The sequence below is a fragment of the Macaca thibetana genome, chromosome 7 (genome assembly GCF_024542745.1).
Source record: "Macaca thibetana thibetana isolate TM-01 chromosome 7, ASM2454274v1, whole genome shotgun sequence".
NCBI classification, from domain to species: Eukaryota; Metazoa; Chordata; class Mammalia; order Primates; family Cercopithecidae; genus Macaca; species Macaca thibetana.
Window position 1 is genome coordinate 100987670 of NC_065584.1, and position 23768 is coordinate 101011437.

Genomic DNA, 23768 nt, shown 5'->3' on the forward strand with positions numbered 1-23768 from the left:
ATATTCCTGTTGTCCTCTCTATAATAGCCCAGAGGCCTCATTCATCATAAATTTCCAAGGACTTGGGCTAGATGTGGGTCAGGGGTAGGGAGAAACATATCGGCTGAAAGCAGAGATACTTCCTACCAGTTGCAGCTGTCTGACTTTTTTCTTTGGATTTGAAGTGAGTTGGGGGTTCTCTACTTTCTTGAGCCAAGTCTCCTTGGGCAATTTATACACATCCAGCCAAATATCTCCGGCTCCTGCATTGGGAAACCAGAGAACCATTGAGCAACTGTAAGACAGCCACAAGTTTCCTCTGAGAAATGGCCTGTTTTCTTCTCAGAACTGCTGGGAAAGAGATCAGCCACCTCTGTAGCAGGCAACTTTGACACACTGAAGGAGAAGTAGTTCTGCAATGGTTATTGCAAGTCCTCGTGCCCCACATAACTTTCCCATGGAGAGTTATCCCCTCAACCCACCATCACCTATCTAAGGGAAACAGGGGCTTCTCACACTAACAGCACTCATGCAACATGATGTTTTAACCAAATTGCCCTGCCTAGCCCCCACGTTTTCTATGTTGCAAATGGTAAATTCCATTGACATTAAAAAAAAATATGGGGCTGGGCATGGTGGCTCATGCCTGTAATCTCAGCACTTTGGGGGGCCGAGGTGGGCGGATCACCTGCAGTCAGGAGTTCAAGATCAGCCTGGCCAACATGGTGAAACCCCATTTCTACTAAAAATACAAAAATTAGCCAGGCGTGGTGATGTGTGCACCTGTAATCCCAGCTACTCAGGAGGCTGAGGCAGGAGAATTGCTTGAACCCAGTGGGTAGAGGTTGCAGTGAGCCAAGATCAGGCCACTGCACTCCAGCCTGGGCAACAGAGTGAAACTCTGTCTCAAAAAAAAAAAAAAAGAAATGCTTCATGAACTTGTGTGTCATCCTTGCAGAGGAGCCATGCTAATCATCTCTGTATCGTTCCAGCTTTAGTATATGTGCTGCTGAAGCGATCACATCCACTGACATTTTGCCTTTAGTTTTACCTGTCTGGGGAGGAAGGCAGCACATACAGAATCAGTAACTGAGAGGAGTGTGTCTGAGGAAGGGTTAGAATTGGGAAAGATGTACCTAAAGAATTCTTCTGACCAATATTTGAGGAGATGTTAACCTGGGAAAGTTTGTTCTCCCACGGTATGGGATCCTGGCTAAATTTTTTCTTAAAAAGTAATCTTCTGGTCACCTTAATTTCAGACTTCTGGCCTCCAGGACTCTAAGGGAATAAATATCTATTGTTTTAAGCTGCCCAGTTTGTGGTACTTTGTTATGACAGCCTCAGGAAACCAGTACAGATGGTGCAAAAGTTTCCTTGAATACATAAAGCATTATAAAATGCATATCCTTGGCCAAGTGTGGTGGCTCATGTCTGTAATCCTAGCATTCGAAGGCCAAGGCGGGCAGATCACCTCAGGTCAGGAGTTCGAGACCAGCCTGGCCGACATGGTGAAACCCTGTCTCTACTAAAAATATAAAAATTAGCCGGGCGTGCTGGCAGGCACCTGTAATCTCAGCTGCTTCGCAGGATGAGGCAGGAGAATCGCTTGAACCTGGGAGGCAGAGGTTGCAGTGAGCTGAGATCATGCCACTGCACTCCAGCCTGGGTGACAGAGCAAGACTCCTTCTCAAAACAATAATAATAATAATAATAATAAATAAATAAATAAAATGCATATCTTCCTTAAATACCTGACATTGGAAGGGGCTTGGACAACAGTATAAAATAGAGGCCCATATACCATATATCTAAATATTTAAAGGTTAAAAATCAAGGCAACAAGCATTTGTATAAAATACGTTCTATTATCCCAGTGATAACTGCAGCAGGCAAGATCCAATGATGAGTGCTAAGATTGGTGGGTAAAACATTAAAGAGAAACAGCACATCAGCATCATCTCAAAGTATCTCCCTCAAGTGTTTATTAACTACTGTGGTGGTTTTAACACGTGTCCAAAAATTCTTTGATTCTCTTACCTCCAGGAGGTGATACTTTTTTTTTTTTTTTTTTTTTCCAGATGGAGTTTCGCTCTTTGTTGCCCAGGCTGGAGTGCAGGGGCACAATCTCAGCTCACTGCAACCTCCACCTCCCAGGTTCAAGCGGTTCTTCTGTCTCAGCCTCCCCAGTAGCTGGGATTACAGGTGCCCACCACCACCTCCAGCTCATTGTTGTATTTTTAGTAGAGATGGGGCTTCACCATGTTGGCCAGGTTGGTGTTGAACTCCTGACCTCAGGTGATCCGCCTGCCTCGGTCACCCAAAGTGCTGAGATTATAAGCGTGAGCCACCACATCCGGTCCAGGAGGTGGTACTTCTTTTTTTTTTTTTTAAGACGGAGTCTTGCTCTGTCACTCAGGCTGGAGTGCAATGGCACAATCTCGGCTCACTGCAACCTCCGCCTCCCAGGTTCAAGCGATTCTCCTGTCTCAGCTCCCTGAGTAGCTGGGATTACAGGTGTGCACCACCACGCCCGGCTAATTTTTGTATTATTATTTTTTTTTAGTAGAGACGGGGTTTCACCATGTTGGTCAGGCTGGTCTCGAACTCCTGACCTTGTGATCCGCCCGCGTTGGCCTCCCAAAGTGCTCCTTGCCCGGCCAGGAGGTGGTATTTCTATCATTTCCCCTTGAGTGTGGTCTGGACCTAGTGACTTGCTCCTTACAGAGGATATGTAGGGAAAAACAGTAGCTCTACAGTGGAGAAACCTGGCGGACACCACTTCAAGTGATCAAGGTTAATATCAGAAGTAGTGAGTAACGCTGCTATAATGTATCCCTTGATATGATGCAATGAGAAAAGCACGTCACCTCTGTTGCATCTTCCCCCAAATCCTTAACCCCAGTTGAATCATGAGAAAAATATTAGACAAGTTGAAATTGGGGGATATCCTACCAAATACCTGACTGGTACTTTTTAAAAATGTTAAGGCCTTCAAAAATGAGGAAAGGCCAAGAAACCATCCCAGATAGGAGGAGACTAAGGAGACACAATGACTAAATATAATATGGTATCCCAGATTGAACTTTGGAGCAAAAAAAACCAAAAAACCAAAAAGATGAGTGGAAAAACTAGTGAAATTTAAAACAAAATCTGTAGTTAAGAGTTAATTAATAGTACTGTACCAATGTCATTTGCTTAGTTTTGACAAATGTGGTGTGGCCATGTTGAACATTAATATTAGGGAAGCTGGGTGAAGGGCATAAAGGAACTCTGTAATTTCTTTGCAACTCTTCTTTAAATTGAAAATAATTTCTAAATAAAAGATTTGGAGGGACAAAAGCAATCATTTGGAAGAGACTGAAAATCTGAACCTTAACAGTCTTTGGTTAATCTTGCCTTGTAGGAGGAAGGCTGCAAAGTCTCCTCCTTGAGAGACCTCCATCTTTATACAGGTAGTTTGCTTGCTGGTATCATCCTGAAAACAAAAGAGATGTCGATAGAGTAGGCATAGCCTGCCAACAGAGAATGTATTTCAGGGCTCTCTGTGGTTTGCACCCAGGAGCAGAGATCCTTTTAAAGCTTGGGACATGAAAAGATGCTTCAAACTGCTTCATACTTCCCATTTTTGTACAGGAATTGGACAAGATGGTATGTAAAGAAGTAGAACTTGCTTTTCTATGTAAGGTTTTTGAACTTATTTCCTGGTCTCTTAAATACTCCTGGTGACTTCTGGCATACTATTGGATCTCCTGGTCAGGTATGCAAACCCTAAAGCCTATGCTGGCATCCAATTATTCAACTGAATTGAAATAAATTCTACATGACACTGAAAACTCTGGTAGTTGCTGGACAAAAGGCTCTATCTAGACTGTGGTAGAGACTGAATGTAACCCTAGTATGAAACCTGCTCAAATTGTGGATAAGGTCAGAGAGGCTCAATGTGAATGGTTATGCTTTTTTTTTTTTTTAATTTTTAAAAATTTTAGGAGAGATGGAGTCTCACTTTGTTGCCCAGGCTGGTCTTGAACTCCTGGCTTGCAAGTGATCTTCCCAAGTTGGCCGCTGAAAGTGCTGGGAATATAGGGGCATGAGTCACCATGCCCCGACTAATATATCTCCTAAGTCTCTTAATTTATATTAGCTCCCTTGTTTGTTTTTCTGTTTGCCATTTATTTGTTGAAGAAACCATGTCATTTGCCCTATGGAATTTTTCACATTGTGAACTGAACTGATTGCATCTCCATGGTTCCTGTATTTCCTGTAAACTGATAATCAGATCTACAGCTTTGACTAGGTTTAGGTTCAATGTTTTGGGAAGAACACTCCACAGGTGCACTGTGTCCTTCCTACTGCATCATATCAGAAGGCCCATAATAGCTGGTTGTCTCTCTTTTAGTAATGTTAAGGTTGACAATTGAGAACAGTTATCATCCTGACTCCTTTATTACAAACTTCCCCATCAGCCATTGGTGGTTATTGCCTAGACCATTCTTTGTAATAGGGAACAAGAGTAGGATACCTCAGTTCTATCATTCCTTCTGCATTTGTTAGAATTCTTCTATAAGGAAGATCTTTCCATCATCAACTATTTGGTTGCCTTGAAATTTGGTTGCCCGTATGAAAAAGTCAGGATAACAGCTTGATTCTTTCCCTTATCAGTTTTCAGAATACTGAGTTTGTGCCCTCACAACTTCCAAAGGCGATAATAAAGTATTTAAAATATATGATTATGAATTAATGGATTTTAAACATTTTTGGGTGTTTTAATCCACCAACAGTACTTTTTTTGTAACGTCGCTGATAATTTGAATATCAGTTATGCTGGTCTCATAAAATGAGTTGTGGGACATTCCCAGTATTTTTTTTTCTTAGGAGAGTTTATTTAAAGATAAAATTTAAATATAGGTAAAGGCACAGGTATTAAATGCATAACTTGATGAGTTTTGACAAACTTATACATCCATGTAACTAATACCCAGTCAAAGTATAGGACGTTACCATTATCCTAGAAAGTTACCTTATGCCTATTTGAGCCAATTACACTTCCATATGCAACCAATGTTCTGCTTTCCATCACTAACACAGATAAATTTCACCTGGTCTTAAGTTTTATCTAATTAGAATGTACTCTTTTGTGTCTGGCTTCTGTCATTCAACTTGATGTTTCTGAGTTTCATCTGCTGTGTTGTTTTTAATCATCAGTTGTTTCTTATTTATTATTGCTGATTAGTATTCCATTGACTTAGTCTACCACAAATTTTTATTTGTTCTCTAATTATGTTTTTTTTTGTTTTTGTTTTGAGATGGAGTCTCGCTCTGTCATCCAGGCTGGAGTGCAGTGGTGCAATCTCAGCTCACTACAATCTCTGCCTCCCGGGTTCAAGCAATTCTCCTGTCTCAGCCTCCCAAGTAGCTGGGACTACAGGTGTGTGCCACCACACCCGGCTAAGTTTTTGTATTTTTAGTAGAGATGGGGTTTCACCATGTTAGCCAGGATGGTCTTGTTCTCCTAACCTCATGATCCGCCCACCTCAGCCTTCCAAAGTACTGGGATTACAGGCATGAGCCACTGTACCTGGCCTTGATTATGTTTTTTTTTTTTTTTAATTACAAATACAGCTGCTAAGAACATCTTGTACAAATTTTTTTGTGAACAAATGTTTTCATTTCTTTTGGGTAAATTTCTAACAATGGGCTTGATGTATCACAGGTTTAACTTTGTAAGAAACTACCTCACCTGTAATCTCAGCACTTCGGGAGGTCAAGGTGGGAGGACTGCTTGGGTCCAGGAGTTCAAGACCAGTCTGGGCAATGGGGCGAAACCCTGTCTCCTTTTGTAAATGTCAGTTTAAGTCTTTTGCCATCTTTTATTGGATCTTTTTATTATTGATTTGGAGTTCTTTGGATATTCTGGATACAAATACATTAAAGGATATAGAAATATATATAAAGGATATATAAAAAACTGATACTTTCTCCCAGTCTGTGGCTTGTTTTTATATTTTCTTATTCTATTTATTATTATTATTATCATTATTTAAGGTCTTTATTAGCAGTTTGTAGTTTGGCTTTTTAAAAACCAGATGCTGCACTGATAATGTAATTAGTTCTGGTTATCTGGTTAACAGGCAAAAAATAAATAAATAAATAAATAAATAAATAAATAAATCACCCCCACCTTGCCCAGCCTCAGGAGCCAAGGCATTCTCAGCTGGTGGATCCCTTGCTTTTGTCTCTGCCACATTGGGGTTTAGGATTTCATGGACACCTACACCTGTAACTGAAGTTGCAGTTGCTGACCTTGTGTCTCATCTTGATTTTCCTTCTCCTCTTCATTGCTGACCTCTCTAAGCTGTCTTTGGTGAGAAGGGGCCCTGGGGAATTGTGGTCTAGGATTGTGTCACTGGTCCACCTTGTTCTCCTGCACCCTGGTTGTCAGCACCTCCATCACTTCTCCCTGCAAAGGACGGCTGCAATACGGTGGGCACCTGGTTGTCACAGCCACAATAGTGGTGCACCACAATAACGTGGGTACCCACAGGGTCGCCACAAGCTAGAAACCCATGCCTGGGCCAGCTGTTGAGCCTGGCCTTCAGGAACACTCTCTGACCCTTGGTCCTTTCCCCACTCTCACTATTCTGATAATTCAGCTGGTGAGTGAGTGGAGGACTGGCCCTATGATGCAGACAGCATTCATAATGGTTAGTCTGCTGCAGATCTACTGCCTTGCATGGGAATGCAATTAGGGCCTGTAACATTTGCGACCTCCATACCCTTCAATAACCTCAAACTCCATCTACTACACTGGGAAAGCACTTCCTGGGGTTATTCTTCTATGACTGTCTGCTGTCCAAATACACCTCCTTGATGTCCTTTCTGTTGATGAAACCATATCCATTCCTGACATTGAATTATTTGTTTCTGAAATTTTCACTGCAATGACCCTCTTGTCCTAGCCACCCTAGCAACCACTTTTTGTGGTACGGATGTGGGCACTGCTGAGGACTGGCAGCTGCTGGGTCTCAGCCTCCTTGCTCAGGGTTGTGGTGATGGTGACTGGGGCCAGCTGCGACAGCTGTAGCTCCTCCAGGGTGTGACTGTCACTAGGCCAGGTGGAGGTGGGGCTGTTCAGGGCTCTCTGGGGTCTGCTCTCTGCTCCTGCTACTGACTGAACTCTAATAGCATCTTTTGATGAGCAGAAATTTAAAATTTTTTAACAGCTTTATTAGAGGTATCATGACATAACAGCATGTTTGAAGTGTACAATTAGATAAGTTTTGACATATGTGTACCTCTTGAAACCAACACCACAGTCAAGACAGTGAACATATCCATCACCTCCAAATGTTTCTTCCTGCCTGTGTTGTATTGCCCCAGGCAACAACAGATCTGTTTTCCATCACTAGATTAGTTTGCATTTTCTACAGTTTTATAAAAATGGAACCATACAGTTATGTATTTTTTATCTGACTTCTTTCACTTAACATAATTATTTTGAAATTCATACATGTTGTTATATGCATTAATAGTTCACTCCCTTTTATTGAATAGTATATCCCACTGTATGGATACACCACAATTACTTACCCATTCACCTGTTGATGGACATTTGGATGGTTTCCAGTTTTTGGCTATTACAAATAAAGCTGCAATGAACATTCATGTACAAGCCTTGGTATGGGCATACACTTTCATTTCTCCTGGGTAAATACTTAGGAGTGGAATGGCTGGATCACATGGTAAGTACATGTTTAACTTTTGAAGGAACTGCCAAAGTGGTTGTACTATTATACTTTACCACCAGCAGGGCATAGGAAGAGTTCCAATTGTTGCATATCTTTGCCAACACTTGGTATGGTGAGTGTTTTTATTTATTTTTTATTTTCCTTTTTTTATTTTTATTTTTTCTTTTATTATTTTTTTTATTTGTGTGTGTGTGTGTGTGTCTGTGTCTGTGTCTGTGTGTGTCTGTGTGTTTTGAAACAGACTTGCTCTGTCACCCAGGCTGGGGTGTAGCGGCGCAATCTCAGCTCACTTCAACCTCTGCCTCCCGGGTTCAAATGATTCTCGTGTCTCAGCCTCCTGAGCTGGGATGTAGATGCCTGCCACCATGCTCAACTAAGTTTTGTATTTTTAGTAGAGATGGGGTTTCACCATGTTGGCTAGGGTGGTCTCAAACTCCTGACCTTAAGTGATCCACCTGCCTGCCTCCCAAAGTGCTAGGATTAAAGGCATGAGCCAACGTGCCTGACCTATTTTTGGTGAGTGTTTTTAATTTGAGGATTCTAATACATGTGTAATTATATCTCACTGTGATTTTAATTTCCACCTCCCTAATGACTAATGATCTTGAGCATCTTATTTGCCTTCCATATATCTTCTTTGGTGAATTATTTTCAAATCCTTTGTCCATTAAAAAAAAAGTTACATCGTTTCCTTGTTTTGAGAGTTCTTTATATAGTCCAGTTACAAGTCCCTTATCATATATGTCATTTTCAATGAATTCTCCCAGTCTATGGGTTGTATTTTCATTCTGTTAACAATATCTTTTACAGAAGTTTTAAATTTTGATAAAGTCCAGTTTACCTTTTCTTTTATGGATCATGCTTTTGGTATTGTGGCTAAAATATATTTACCTAACCCAGGATCACTTTCTTCATATGTTTCAGTCGAGAAGTTTTATAGTTTTAGGTTTTACATACAGGTATATGATCCATTTTGAGTTACTTTTTGTATATGGTGTGAGGAATGAAGTCCAATATTAATGTTTTATTTTATGATTAGTGCTTTTCATGGTCCTAAGAAATCTCTGCCTGCCCCAAGGTGGCAAAAAAAAAAAATTCCTCTGTGTGTGTGTGTTTTTTTTTTCAAGAAGAAATGTTTTTAGCCTTTACATTTAGATCTAAAATCCCTATCAAATTAATTTTTATGTATAGTGTGAAGCAGAGTTGAAGTTCATTTTTCCATATTTGCTTTTCCAGTGTTTTAGCATTATTTGCTGAAAATACTTTCTTTTGGCCCCCACTGAATTGCCTTGGTGCCCATCAATAGTATTTCTTAGAAGACAAATTATAATAAAAAGTCTACTATGACTCACACCTGTAATCCCAGTACTTTGGGAGGCTGAGGCAGGAGGATCACCTGAGGCTAGGAGTTCATGACCAGGCTGGGCAACAACATGGCAAGAGTCTGTCTCTATTTAAGAAAAAAAAAAAAACATACTCTGAGCAACACCCTCTCTTTTGGGAATTCACTGATTTAAAAAATAATTTCTGAAAACTTACAGTATTGTAGGCAATGATCTGGGAAAAGGGGATTCAAAAGGTAAATAACACAGGTCCTCTTCCCTCAGGAGAAGCAGTCGTATGAACAAATTAGGGTAGAGGGTGTGGGAAACACTGTGGTAGAAATTGTGTTCTCTTTGTCAGTGGCACAAAGCAGAAAGAGATCAGCTCCTCTTGGGTATATAAGGGAAAGTATCTTAGAGGAGGTATTTGAGCTGGTCTTGAAGAATGTGGGAAATTTTGGTGGGGAGAAAAGGCAGGCAGGGAGATGAGGAGAGCATTTGAAGCAGAAGGAACAGCATGGGCAAGGGATGGGGAATGTGAAACAGCCTAGGACATTTAGGGACTTTTAAGTACTTATTAGATATGTTGGTCTGATTCTCAAAAGAAAAATCTTGAGTTCCTTTGTTAATTTTCTTTTCTTGACAACAGGGTAACTAAATCCAAGGAATTCAGCATGCACCCTTTGATGGTGGGGGATCTTTTAATTGGATATTTTGGAGGAGGCTCTCTGGCCAAGGAAGTCTCTATTTCTTTCTAATCTAGGCCAGCTATCATTGCTTCCATATTAAAAGTAAACTTAATTTGCTACAGCTTTTGGCCCAGCTAATGGTGAAAGAATAGGAACTCACCACTTCATTGATGGCTTTGACTAGGTAAAGACCTTCCTTATAAAAATAAAAGAGTCTAATGACACCTGAAACAGAAAAAATAAGTGAGAATGTAAGACAGACAATTGAGCTGAAGAGGAACTGGAATTTTTTATATTTGACTTTGTGAACTTAACATGATGAGCTCGCTCATTCTTAGGCCTCCTTCCCAGCCCCTCCACTGCCTATGCTGCTCTTGGTCTCCCTGTCTTCCTCCACCCCTCACTTGAAATGTTCAGGTTGTTTTCCTTCCTGGGTCCTCTCCACCTACCCCAACTCCACCAGCATCTCCCAGACATCTCCTGTAAGACATGGGCTACATCCATCCACTTGTTGACTCCCATCTGTCTGAGCATACCATCCCTTACTGCTTCACACCATTATCCAACTGTTTGCTGCAAATGTACTGTATTCCGCTTGAGAATTCATGGATTCTTTGAGGGAAAGGATCATAGCTCACTGTTGGATGTGTCTTGCCTCTCAATCCCAACAAGCTCCTCATGCAGTTCATTTTGTTGAATTAGTAAGTAAATATGTTAATCTAATTCCCATTTAACCTAATGGCTCCAGTATACAAACATCACCCATCATGACTTCTTACTTCTTTCTTGAGATGCCTCCCACATACTTATGACTTGCCTTTCTACACTATAATATAACCTTGTAAAGGCATCTGGCCCACTGTAGGTGAACGTCTAACTCAACCCAATACAGATTCATGGGATATCAGATTCATGCTAACAAATGTGCTAGGGACACCAAGACAGTCTACCTTCAGATTCATCATATTGAGGGCTACACAGACTTGAAATCAACTAGTATAATATAGTGTGATAAATGTGTGATCCTATCTTTACATCAAACTCCTTCTGAGTATCAACATTCCCACAGAGATATATCCCTAGATGCCTCAAGTCTGCACATGTTCAAATGGAATTCTTCAACTCACAGAACCCTGAAATCTTATTTTCCCATAACTGTTATCAAGAAATGGCATCATAATCCACCCAGTTATCTAAGGCACAAAGGGGGAGGCATTCTTCTTCACTGCCCCCCAGCACACTTTCCCACTACTTGACCCATATGCATATTCCATCATTCCCTAAGTTTCTCCATTAAATATTCCTTTCATTTTTTAAGCTTTTTATTTTGAACTAATTTTAAACTTATAAAAAGTTGCAAAAATAGTAGAGTTTCTTTGTATCCCTTGTCTTGTTTCCCTTAATGTTAACATCTTACATAACCACAGTACACTTTTTCTTTTTTTTTTTTTGGAGCTGGAGTCTCATTTTGTCACCATTGCTGGAGTGCAATGGTGCAATCTCAGCTCACTGGAACCTCTGCCTCCTGAGTTCAAGCAATTCTCCTGCCTCAGCCTCCCGAGTAGCTGGGATTACAGGCGCCCACCACCATGCCTGGCTAATTTTTTTTTTTTTTTTTTTTTTTTTTGTATTTTTAGTAGAGACAGGGTTTCACCATGTTGGCCAGGCTGGTGTCAATCTCCTGACCACAAGTGATCCACATGCCTAGGCTTCCAAAAATGCTGGGATTACAGGCATGAGCCACTGCACCTGGCCTTCCTTTTCATTTTAACAACCCCTGCCTTAGTTCCGCTGTTCAGAATTTTCTCTCCTCAATGACTGCAATAGTTTTTCTGCCTCTCATTTTGCCTTTTTCAAACTCCTGCCAGAGTGCCCTTCTTAAATGCCAGTCTGGTCAGGTCACTCCCCTGCAGAAAGTTCTTCAGTGTGCCTGTGCTGGTTGAGCAGAGCCTGATGTCTAGAGAGATGCATGCCTTCACAGATGATCTCCAAGTGAGCAGACACTTTCCACTCTGTCTGCCACAATATGACACAGCCTCCTCACTCACTTCCAATGCTGACATCTGCCTTCTCATCCTCCACAAAGCAGGAAAGCTCCTCATATCCACAGGTAACAGTCTGTTTCACCCAAACATAAGGACAGGCTAGAGGGAGCCTAGCTTTTGGGGGGCAACCAAGAGTAACAGCTTACCTATCTAGGACACTGTCTACAGTTTTCCATACCATACTCCCCATGGAGGCCTGGTTCATCCTCAGGCTGAAGGAAAAAGAGCAAGCTCTGGTTTGTATGAGAGGACTGCTGAGTGCTGGAAGGGTGTGGACTCCAGGGCCATACTGCCTGGTTTGAAGCCTGACTTTCCATGTTACCTCAAGTAAGTTATTTAACTTCCATTAAGTCAGCTGCCTCTTCTGAACAGGGATAAAAAATTGTACTTCCCCTCTAGGGCTGCCGTGAGGATTAAATGGGCTAGCACATGTGGAATGGTAGAACAGTACCTGACCCACCATACCTGTTCTGTACGTATAGTTACTATTACATGACCAGGGAGAAGTCTCCATGCCTGGCCCCACCCATACCTCGAAAGGAGATTAAACTGAGAACAGTCTACAGGTACCTGTAAATTAGGCTAAAAAGAAAGATGAAGAACAATACCCATTTCATCCACAGGAGCAATAAGTATTTCATTCCCCAAATCTGTGGCCCAGATGGAAGTGACATCAACCTTAAGCTTCTCCCATGCATATATTTGTTTAGCATTGTAGATATTATAAATTGCAAATCCTTTGGCTCCTCCAATAAACACATAGTCTTGGGAAACAGCCATACAGTTTGGCATTTTGTTGAGCTGGGAAAACAAGGAAAAATATTATTTTCAGTTGTCACTATCTTCAAACAATAGGAGTTAGCTTTCAGAGACAGTCAGGGGCCCTTCCTAGATAATAATAACATTTCCTGGCAGGGCGTGGTGGCTCAAGCCTGTAATCCCAGAACTTTCGGAGGCCAAGGTGGGCAGATCACATGAGGTCAAGAGTTTGAGACCAGCCTGGCCAACATGGTGAAACCCCATCTCTACTAAAAATACAAAAATTATCCGGGTATGGTGGCATATCCCTGTAATCCCAGCTACTTAGGAGGCTGAGGTAGGAGAATGCTTGAACCTGGGAGGTGGAGGTTACAGTGAGCCGAGATCATGCCATTGCACTCCAGCCTGGGCAACAAGAGGGAAACTGTCTCAAAAAAAAACCCCGAAAAAAACAATATTCCCAAACATAGTGCTCATCTAAAACTCTTGCCTAAACATCAAGAAATTCATAGTATTTCACTGTTAGGGCAAAGAGAACAGAGAAAACAAGGGAGTTGAGAATAAATGCATATTCACAACACTAGGCATGACCACAGGCCCTGTACTTTATTCAGCTAGTGCACTGTGGGAAGAACGGTAGCCAAGGCAGTGGCAGATCCTTAGCCATCTAGCAAGAGAGTAGATGAATACATTAAGAAGATTTTTCCGCTGGGTGCGGTGGCTCAAGCCTGTAATCCCAGCACTTTGGGAGGTCAAGACGGGCGGATCACGAGGTCAGGAGATCGAGACCATCCTGGCTAACACGGTGAAACCCTGTCTCTACTAAAAAATACAAAAAACTAGCCGGGCGAGGTGGCGGGCGCCTGTAGTCCCAGCTACTCGGGAGGCTGAGGCAGGAGAGTGGCGTAAACCCGGGAGGCGGAGCTTGCAGTGAGCTGAGATCCGGCCACTGCACTCCAGCCTGGGGGACAGAGAAAAAAAAAAAAAAGAAGCTTTTTCAGTAACAACCACTGAATATAAAAGGATAATATTCAATTAACCAGAATGCCCCATATTTCCCCAGGCAATTACCAGATCATTTTAATCAACATCAGCATGCTTCTAATCTTTCAGACATGCACTGACTTACTGAATGCAGCTTTCTGGTAGGAATTCCTTCCTGGATCAGGGGCTTTCATTTATTAACACTCAACTGAGAAACAGGGACTCCTGGTCAACTGCTTACTCCATACCTGGATTTCTCCAAGTGGAGGGAAGACAGTGGGCTGGATCTGGCTGCTCTCAGTTTCCCTCAGTGCGTTCCTTTCTTCAATAATTTCCCAAGACTGGTCAAACAGAAGGTTCACCAGTTTGTTGATCATACGATAAGGCTGAGGCAAGGAATCCAGCTCCTCATCTGGATCCACAAGGACATTATCCTCTTCATCGTCTTTAGGCCAGTCCTTCTCTGTTGGGGGTGGCACCTCCAATGGTCCCTTTCCTGTACCAATGGGGTGCCTTATCTTCTGGGTCTGACTTCCTCTGGGGAATGACATCATAGAAGGTGGCACTGGGAATCTCTACGAAACTCTGAAAAGCTGATAAGAGAAGTAAACAAAGGAATTCTGGAAAAAAGGAAACAATGAGAAGATAGCACACCACCCTTTTCTAGCACAATAGCCAATAGGGACTGTTTATTCCACAGACTGGCATTTTCCTTAATTACCAGAGGACTATTACCACATTATTAGGATATGCTCTTCATATTAGTAAGGACATTAGAGGAGGCGGTATTTTCCAGGCCAACCCTAGATGATGTGTACTAAGAAGGAAAGAAGAATTTGATACCCTTGTTGATAGGAGGGAGGATGTCTTTCTGTCCCAAATACAATTCACTCTCTCTCCTACAACTTATGCTTTCTCCTCATTCCTTTCTCTCTACAGATGGCTGTGCCCAAGCCAGGTGGGCAGTGAGCCACAACTCTCCTCCCTTTCTTTCCTTCACCCCCAATCAGATGCAGTTCAAGCACTCCCAATCCCGACTGATTTGTTCCCTTTTCTCCTTTCCCACTACTGCTGCCCAGGAGTTCTGCAGACACAGTGCTCAGGGCCCATGAGATTTTTCAAGATCCTCCAGAAATGTTTGAGACATTAAAAAAAGAATTGACCAAAATAAGACCCATAAAATTCCACTTCTATCTGCGCCACAGATTTGGGGAATGAAATACTTATTGCTCCTGTGGATGATAATTAAATATTTACAAAAACATTTACAGTGTATTATCTCCACTCTGTGTGTGTGTGTATACACACACATAGATATGTATATATCAACTTATAAATATATGAAAGTCTGTATATGTATACAAATAAAGTTCATGTCTACAAGAAGAGAACGAGTAATCTTTACTTCAGAAAATTCAAAATTGTAGGGCCTGTGGGGTGGTTCATGCCCAAAATCCCAGCACTTCAGGAGGCCAAGGTGGGAGGATTGCTTGAGGCCAGGAGTTGGAGACTAGCTTGGGAAACATAGCAAGATCCCATCTATACAAACAATTTAAAAATTGGCTGGGCATGGTGGTATGCATCTGCAGCTACTTGGGAGGGTAGGGTGGGAGAACCTCTTGAGCCCAGGAGTTTGAGGTTGCAGTGAGCTAAGATTGTGCCACTGCATTCTACCCTAGATAACAGAGTGAGACCCCATCTCAAAAAAAAAAAAAAAAAAAAAAACCTCAAAATTGTACAATATAAAAAGCCTTTCATATGTCACAGTTTTTAAAAAAATATTTAATGTAGAACATGGGATACATTTTAAGGTGCTTAATATATAGTGGAGTAGGGTCTTGGACTGTATGAGTGCCTACGGTCATGAAGTCTTGTAAAAACCCCGCTGCCATCGTCATCTTTGCTTACTGGCTGGAGTACATTTGTGATGCTTTCAATGTGTGAGTATGAAGACACTAGCTGACACTGGGGAAAGAACCACTGAATTAATTAGTGGGGAGAGTAAGCTGAGCTCACAAAGGGCCAAGAATAATGCCTATTTCCACCAGCAAGACTGGAAAGCCTCATAATTCACAGGGATTATGTAGAGTATTCCGAAAAATCTTGCCTTGGTAGTGGGAAAAATTAGCCCTAGAATAAATGCTCCTCTGTTATCACCCATCAAATCTTAGAAGTTAGATAATCAAACTATGTCTAAGTAACATTCTGCATCCCAGAACAAAGTTCAAGAATATTTAGAGGAATATAAAAATATCCAGCATTCAATGGAGTAAAATTCACAATGTCTAGGATCCAATAAAGAAATTACTTGAGCTATAGAAAAGCAAGAAAATATAAGCCATAATAAAGAGAAAAATTGATCAACTAAAGCTGAACCAGAGTCAATATAGACATTAGAATTAGCAGACAAAACAGTTACAACTTTTGCCACAAAGTTATAAAGTTATAACTGTTATATCTATATCTGTATGAGCTTTTAGAGACACAGCTGTAAGGTCTGAGATGAAAAATACATCAGATTAGATTAACATGAAGATTTCAGAGGAAAACAAATTAGATGGGCAGAAGAAAACTTGAAGACACGGCAATAGAAACAAAATAGAAACAAACTTGAAGACACGGCAATAGAAACAAAATGAAACAAAAGAAGAAAAAAGACTGAAAAAAGAGAAGAACTGAGGTGTGAGGTCATTTGAAGTGGCCTAATACAAGCGTGACTGAAATCCCCAAAAGAGGGAAGAAACAGAAAAAAAAAAAAATTGTAGAAATAATAGACAAAAATGTTCTAAATTTGATTAAAACTATAAACCCACAGATTTGAGAAGAAAAACTATATAAAAATTATGGATAAAGACAAAATTTGAAAGCAGCCAGAAGAAGAAAGACATGCCATGTACCAAGGAACAAAGTAAAAAATAACAGCAGACTTATTGAAGGAAACCATGCAAGTGAGAAACAGTGAAGCAACATCTGAAAGTACTGAAAGAAAAAAACTTATCACTCTGGTATTCTATATCCAGAAAACATATTTTTCAGAAAATTAAAGTGAAATAAAGCCTTTTTAGACATACAAAAATTAAAAGAATTAATCATCAACAAACTAGCATTAAAATAAATAATGTAAAAGAAAGGCTTTTAGGCTAAAGGAAAAGGAACAGGGTATAGTAACTCCCGCCTATAATCCCAGAACTTTGGGAGGCTGAAGTGGGAGGATCACTTGAGCCCTGAAGTTCAAGACCATCCTGGGCAACAAAGGGAGAAAAAAAATTTTTTAATTAGCCAGGCATGGTGGCATGTGCTTGGAGGATCACTTGAGCCCAAGAGGTTAAGGCTGCAGTGAGCCATGATAGTGTCACTGCACTCCAGCTTGGGTGACAGAGATCCTGTTTCAAATTAATTAATTAAATAAATAAAAGAAAATGGTATCAGGTGGAAATAGAAATTTACATAAAGAAGTGAAAAACACTGGATGCATTAGGTAAATTAAAAGATTTTTCTTATTATTTAAATATCTTTAAAAGACATTTAAAATGCTTAAACAAAAAATAAAAATGTAGTGTAGGATTAATAACATATGTAAAGAAAAATGTATGACAATAATAATACAAGGGCTAGGAGTGGAGAAATGGAAGTATACTAATATCACTTGAAGGTAGGCTATGCTAGGTTAAAGATGCATACTCTAAACCCTAAATTAACCACTAAGGAAATAAAGAGTTATAGCCAACAAAAGCGATAAAACACATAAAAATACTCAATTTAAATACTTAATTTAAAAAAGCAAAAAAGAGGAAAAAGGAAACAAGGAACAGATGGGACAAAGAGAAAGTAAATAGCAAAACCTAACCATATCAATAATCACATCAAATGTAAACACTCCAATCAAATGATAGAAGTTGTCAGAATAGATAAGACTCAATATATGCTGTGTACAAAAACCCCACTTAAATATTAAGACACAAGTAGGCCAAAACTGAGAGGGTGAACAAAGGTATACTATGCTAACACTAGTCAGAAGAAAGCTGGAGTGACTACATTAATATCAGACACAGTATATTTCAGAGCAAAGAATAATACCTGCGATAAAGAAGTTCATTTAATAATGATAAAGGTGGGCCGGGTGTGGTGGTTCACGCCTGTAATCCCAGCACTTTGGGAGGCCGAGGCGGGTGGATCACAAGGTCAGGAGATCGAGACCATCCTGGCTAACATGGTGACACCCCATCTCTACTAAAATTACAAAAAAAAACATTAGCTGGGCGTGGTGGCAGGCGCCTGTAGTCCCAGCTACTTGGGAGGCTGAGGCAGGAGAACGGCGTGAACCCGGGAGGTGGAGCTTGCAGTGAGCCGAGATTGCGTCACTGCACTCCAGCCTGGGTGACAGAGCGAGATTCTGTATCAAAAAAAAAAAAAAAAAAAAATTATAAAGGTGTCAATTAGCTGGGTGTGGTGATGTGCACCTATAGTCCTAGTTACTTGGGAGGCTGAGGTGGGAGGATTGCTTTAGCTAGGGAGGTCAAAGCTGCAGTGAGCCATGATCACACCACTGTACTCCACCCTGCGTGACAGAGCGAGGCCCTGTCTCAAACAAAAACAACAACAACGACAACAACCGCCACCACCAATGTAAGTTCACACAAAAACCTCTACACAAATGTTTATGGCATCTCTACTTTATAATTGTCAAAAATGATAAACAATCCAAATGTCCTTCAACAGGTTTATCAATGGATAAACAAACTGTGGTATATCCATATCAGTAATAAAAAGCAAAAAACTATTAATCCACACAACAATATGGATGAATCTCAAAGACATTATGATGAGTGAAATAAACCAGTCTCAAAATTTATATGTAGTGTAATTCCATTTATACAGCATTCTCAAAAATGCAAACTGAGTAATGGGGAACAGATCAGTGTTTGTCACGAGCTATAAGCAGGGAAGGGTGTTATTCAAAAAGGACAGCATGGCTGGGCACGATGGCTCATGTCTGTAATCTGAACACTTTGGGGGGCCGAGGCGGGTGGAACACTTGAGGTCAGGAGTTCAAGACCAGCCTGGGCAACATGGTGAACCCCACCTCTACTAAAAATACAAAAATAAGCTGGGTGTGGTGGTGTGTGCCTGTAATTCCAGCTACTCAGGAGGCTGAGGCACAAGAATTGCTTGAACCTGGGAGGCAAAGGTTGCAGTGAGCTGAGATTGTGCCATTGCACTCTAGTCTGGGTGATGGAGTGAGGCTCTGTCTCAAAAAAAAAAAAAAAAAAAAAAATGGACAGCATGAGCGAGTTTTTTGAGAGTTATGGAACTATTTCACCAGTGGAAAGAAAAATGTAAAGCTGCCTTATCTCCAGATTATATGCTTATATAGGACATCTGATGAAATCTACAAAAACATTTTCTAGAAATAATAAATGAGGAAAGCAAGGTTGTAGGATACAAGTTCAATATACAAAAACTGATTGTATTTCCATGTACTGGCAACAACAAACCAAACACTGAAATAAAAATACTATTTACGACAATATCAAAAACATGAAATACTTAGGGATAAATCTGACAAAAGATATATAAAACCTGTAACTGGGCTAGGCAAGGTGGTTTGCACCTGTAATTCTAGCAACTCAGCAGGCTGCGGTGGGTGGGAGGATTGCTTTGAGTCCAGGAGTTCAAGGTTGCAGTGAGCTATGATCATGTTGCTGCACTCTAGTTTGGGCAATACAGCGAAACTCCTTCTCTAAAAAACACCCACCCATATACTGAAAACCACAAAATATTGCTGACAGAAATTAAAGACAACCTAAATAAATGGAGAGTGTGATACCTTATTTATGAATTGGAAGACTCAATTTTGTTAAAATGTCAATTCTTTTCAAATTCATGTACAAATTCAACACAATCCCTATGATAATCCCAGGTGGCTTTTTCTTTTCCAGAAATTAAGAAGCTAATTTTACAACTCATAATTGGAGGACTAACACTACCTAATTTCAAGACTTATCACAAAGCCACAATATTCAAGACAGTGTGGAATTGGTATCAAAATAAACAAATAGATCAATGAAACCAAATAGGGAGTCCTAAATTAGATGCAAACATATATGGAGAACTTATTTTTGACATGGGCACAAAGACAATTCAGTGGAAAAAGGATATTCTTTTCAACAAATAATGCTGGAGCAATTAGATATCTACATAGGAAAAAAATGAATGCTGATCCATACTTTGCACTATACCTTGCACCATTAACTCAAAGTAAAATCATACACCTAAATGTAAAACTGAAAACTATAAAACTTCTAGAAGAAAACATTGGCAATCTTCACTTAGACAAAGATTTCCCAGACATGACATTAAAGTATAACCTAAAAAAAACAAACTGGTCATTTAAACCTTTTCGAAAATAAACTTGTATTTCTTCAAAACACACTGTTAAGAGAATAAAAGGTAATCCTCAGACTGGGAGAAAATATATGTGCAAGTCACTTATCTAATAAACTACTTGCGTGTAGAGTATTTTTAAAACTCTCAAAACTCTCAAAAAGAAATAACCTGGCCGGGCATGGTGGCTCACGCCTGTAATCCCAGCACTTTGGGAGGCCAAGGCAGGCAGATCACGAGGTCAGGAGATCGAGACCATCCTAGCTAACACGGTGAAACCCCGTCTCTACTAAAAATACAAAAAATTAGCTGGGCGTGGTGGTGGGCACCTGTAGTCCCAGCTACTTGGGAGGCTGAGGCAGGAGAATGGTGTGAACCCGGGAGGTGGAGCTTGCAGTGAGCCGAGATAGTGTCACTGCATGCCAGCCTGGGAGACAGAGCGAGACTCCGTCTCAAAAAAAAAAAAGAAATAACCCAAATTTTAAATATGTGCAAAAGATTTGTACAGATACTTAACCAAAGAAGATATACAGATGGCAGACAGACTCATAAAAAGATGTTCAGCATCATTAGTCATTTGTGAAATGCAAATTAAAATCATGAGATACCACTACATATATATTAAAACGCCTAAAAAGATAGACCATACAAGTGTTGTTGAAGATGTACAATAAGAATGCTCATACACACTGTTGGGAATCCAAAATAGTACAACTGGTTTGGAAAACAGTTTGGCAATTTCTTAAAATGCTAATGTGGAGGCCAAAGCAACTCCATCTTGGATGCTAATCCTCCATGTTAACTTCTGATTATCCCCAGTTCCAGAAAAACCTCTAAGATTTCCAGTTGGGCTCATTCCTTGTGTAAGAGCACCACTTACTGTAAATATTGCCCTTAGGTCAAAACAACCTTGATGTTATCATCCTTGCCATAAATTCTGCCCTTAAGCATTATCTTACACATTCCTTCTGAGGCACCTTTCTCTATAGTACAGAAACCCAGGGTCTGGTGGATAATGGCAGGGATCCACCATCTTGTCTTGCTTCCTGAGACACAGACATGGCTTCTGTTTGTAAGTCCCTATTAAATGTTTGTTTCTGAGAAACTGGGTATGTCAGCCTCTTGCTTTGGCCTCTCAGCTTTCTCAGACTTTTGAGGGTAGGTTTGCATAGGCCTGTTCACTGCAGGACAGTTAAACACACACCTACCATCACATCCAGTCATTCCACTCTTAAGAGTGGTAGAAGGGAACTGAAAACATATGTCCATACAAAGACTTGTACACGAACAGTCATTACAACTTTATTTGTAGGAGCCCCAAAGTGGAAACAACCCAATGTTCATCAATAGGCAAACAGATAAGCTCTCACACATTGTCAGTGGTAATAAAAAATAGTATAGCCACTTTGAAAAACAGTTTGGTAGTTTCTTGCAAAGTTAAACATACCATATGTTTCAGCAATCACATTCCTGCATATTACACTAGGAAAATTAAAACTTATGTTTCACATCAAAATCTGTACTTAAATATTTATAGCAGCTTTATTTATAATTGATTCAAATTAGAGACAACACAAATATACTTCAGTGGGTGAATGGATAATGAATTATAATACATTCATATTGTGGAATAAAAAAATTACAAACTACTGATGTGTACAACATAATCTCAAATGCATTATGCTAAGTAAAATCAGGAAAGAAAAGAAAATGCTACATACTATATGATTCACTTTATATGATATTGTGAAAAAAGCAGAATTGTAGGTATAAAAAACAGATGAGGCCGGGCACGGTGGCTCACACCTGTAATCCCAGCACTTTGGGAGCTCGAGGTAGGTGGATCACCTGAGGTCAGGAGTTCCAGACCAGCCTGACGGTGAAAATATAAAAATATAAAAAATCAGCCGAGCGTGGTGGTGCATGCCTGTAATCCTAGCTCAGGAGGCTGAGGCAGGAGAATCGCTTGAACCCAGGAGGCAAAAGGTGCAGTGAGCTGAGATTGTGCCATTGCACTCCAGCCCTGGCAATAAGAGCCAAACTCTATCTCAAAAACAAAAACAAAAAACGGATTACATAAATCTGTGTTTAGAAGCACCCTGTGCTCACCTCTATCATCTAACATATCTCTGTATTGTACTTATCAGTTTACTGTGTTCCTTATTAACCTTTACTCTAGGACTAGAGTTCAGCACAGCGGTTGGTATATGGCCAGCACTCAATAAATTCTTATTGCTTGCAGAATTTCCCTGACCAGGGCCATGCACTTAGAGAAAACTTTTGGATCTCTTCCAGGCTCTTTCCTCTGCAAAAAATGAGTAACCCATGGGGCCAAGGAGATATGCTCACCCAAAGCCTAGTTTCCCTCTTTTGGAGTCTAGACCATGTTCGGGGTACCAATACCCCTGGAATTTACTGCCCAAATGACACCATGGCCTGCATGAGCCTTTCTCAGCTTTCTCCCGAGGGCAGACCCAGCTGCTACTGTGAGCACTTCTTGATCTGAAAGGTGGCCAAGGCACGGCTGCTTGCAGGGGTCTGGGCAAAAGTTGGATGTGGCTTGGAGTATCAGGATGGTATGCAAGGCCCCTGGCAGGGAATGTAGGTGGGCACCAGAAACCAGAAAAGAAAGGGAAGTGGGAAAAGACTGGGGGCCATTTCTCCCTACATTGCCATATTCCAGCTGTGTTTCCAGGTGTTCTAAGGAGTCTAAGAATTCTGAAAATGAACCTGGCCTTCTACATCACTATGAGGGTTTATTTGTCAATGTAGGAAAACAGACTATATTTTACTTAACAATTTATTACTTGATTTATAACTAAAATATTTAAACATACGGTATGCTGGACTCCATTTGTACTCTTACCCAGGGCCTGCAAATGTTATGAGCTGGCGTGACCAAGGGAATAAGGATTACAAAAATGTTGACGTTATTTTATTTTTTTGAGGCTGGAAAGCAGTGGCGCAATCTCGGCTCACTGCCACCTCCGCCTCCTGGGTTCCAGCGATTCTCCTGCCTCAGTCTCCCGAGTAGCTGGGATTACAGGTGCCCGACACCACGCCCGGCTACTTTTTTTGTATTTTTAGTAGAGACAGGGTTTCACCCTGTTGGCCAGGCTGGTCTGGAACTCCTAACCTCAGGTGATCCACCCACCTCGGTTCCCAAAGTGGTGTTGGGATTACAGGCGTGAGCCACCGCGCCCGCCGACCTTATTTTGTGGTTATAGAGGGTACATTTTATAAAATTACTGCCACGCAGTGGGTGAGGCTCCATTTCTTCAAGCCGCACAGAACGAATGTTCAGCGGTGCAATTTTATTGCAATCTATTTTTGCTTCACTTTGCTCACAATGACTCTTTTAGGGATTACCTCAGGTAACAATCTTCTTTCAGTGTTCAATAATCCAAGCAGAAAATTCTCTCACTTCATCCGGCTCTCATGCTAGGTTCACAATATGAATTGGCTTATCTCTGCCCTAACCACTTCCTTCACCATACATGGAGCTGGTGTAGCTCAAGGGAAAGAGACACGGCGCTGGGAAATGATTAGGCCCCACCGTCCCAAGCAAGAGCTCAGGAGAGTTCTCAGGCTGGAGAGACCGTTCGGGATTTCACCCCGCGTTCCTGAGAACCTGAGATCTGCGGGGAGGCGCGAGGCATCCGGAAATGCCCGAGTCTGGGGAGACGGAAGCCCTCAGACTTTCCTCTAGGAGACTCTACAGGTAAAGGGGAGTCCTGGGACTCGAGGGGAGCCGCGACACCCGAAGGTAGGATCAAAAGTTTTGCTCACCTGGCCCGGCGGCTTTGCGTCGCCTTGGTAGCCACAACTTCCGGCTCAAACCGGAAGTCAGCGAAGTTGCTC

At 41.1% G+C, this 23768-nt stretch overlaps 1 protein-coding gene and 1 non-coding gene across 3 annotated transcripts in view; both read right to left on the minus strand.

Moving 5' to 3' along the window:
- The window catches only part of WDR93 (WD repeat domain 93), a 289540-nt gene that overhangs the window by 28505 nt on the left and 237267 nt on the right, over positions 1 to 23768 (minus strand). Inside the window, exons 2-7 of one of the 2 annotated variants that reach the window (XM_050797647.1) lie at positions 23697 to 23737; positions 13772 to 14116; positions 12389 to 12581; positions 9896 to 9960; positions 3376 to 3454; positions 127 to 242 (exon numbers count right to left, since the gene is read on the minus strand). In XM_050797647.1, coding sequence (XP_050653604.1) covers positions 127 to 242; positions 3376 to 3454; positions 9896 to 9960; positions 12389 to 12581; positions 13772 to 14077 — 759 coding nt within the window. In that variant the 5' untranslated portion in view covers positions 14078 to 14116; positions 23697 to 23737. Of the gene's footprint in view, positions 1 to 126; positions 243 to 3375; positions 3455 to 9895; positions 9961 to 12388; positions 12582 to 13771; positions 14117 to 23696; positions 23761 to 23768 lie in introns of those variants that run through there. The other variant, XM_050797648.1, reaches the window with a different exon arrangement.
- On the minus strand, positions 895 to 1001 carry LOC126960167 (U6 spliceosomal RNA). Its single transcript, XR_007727758.1, has one exon. It is a non-coding gene; the product is annotated as a U6 spliceosomal RNA (small nuclear RNA).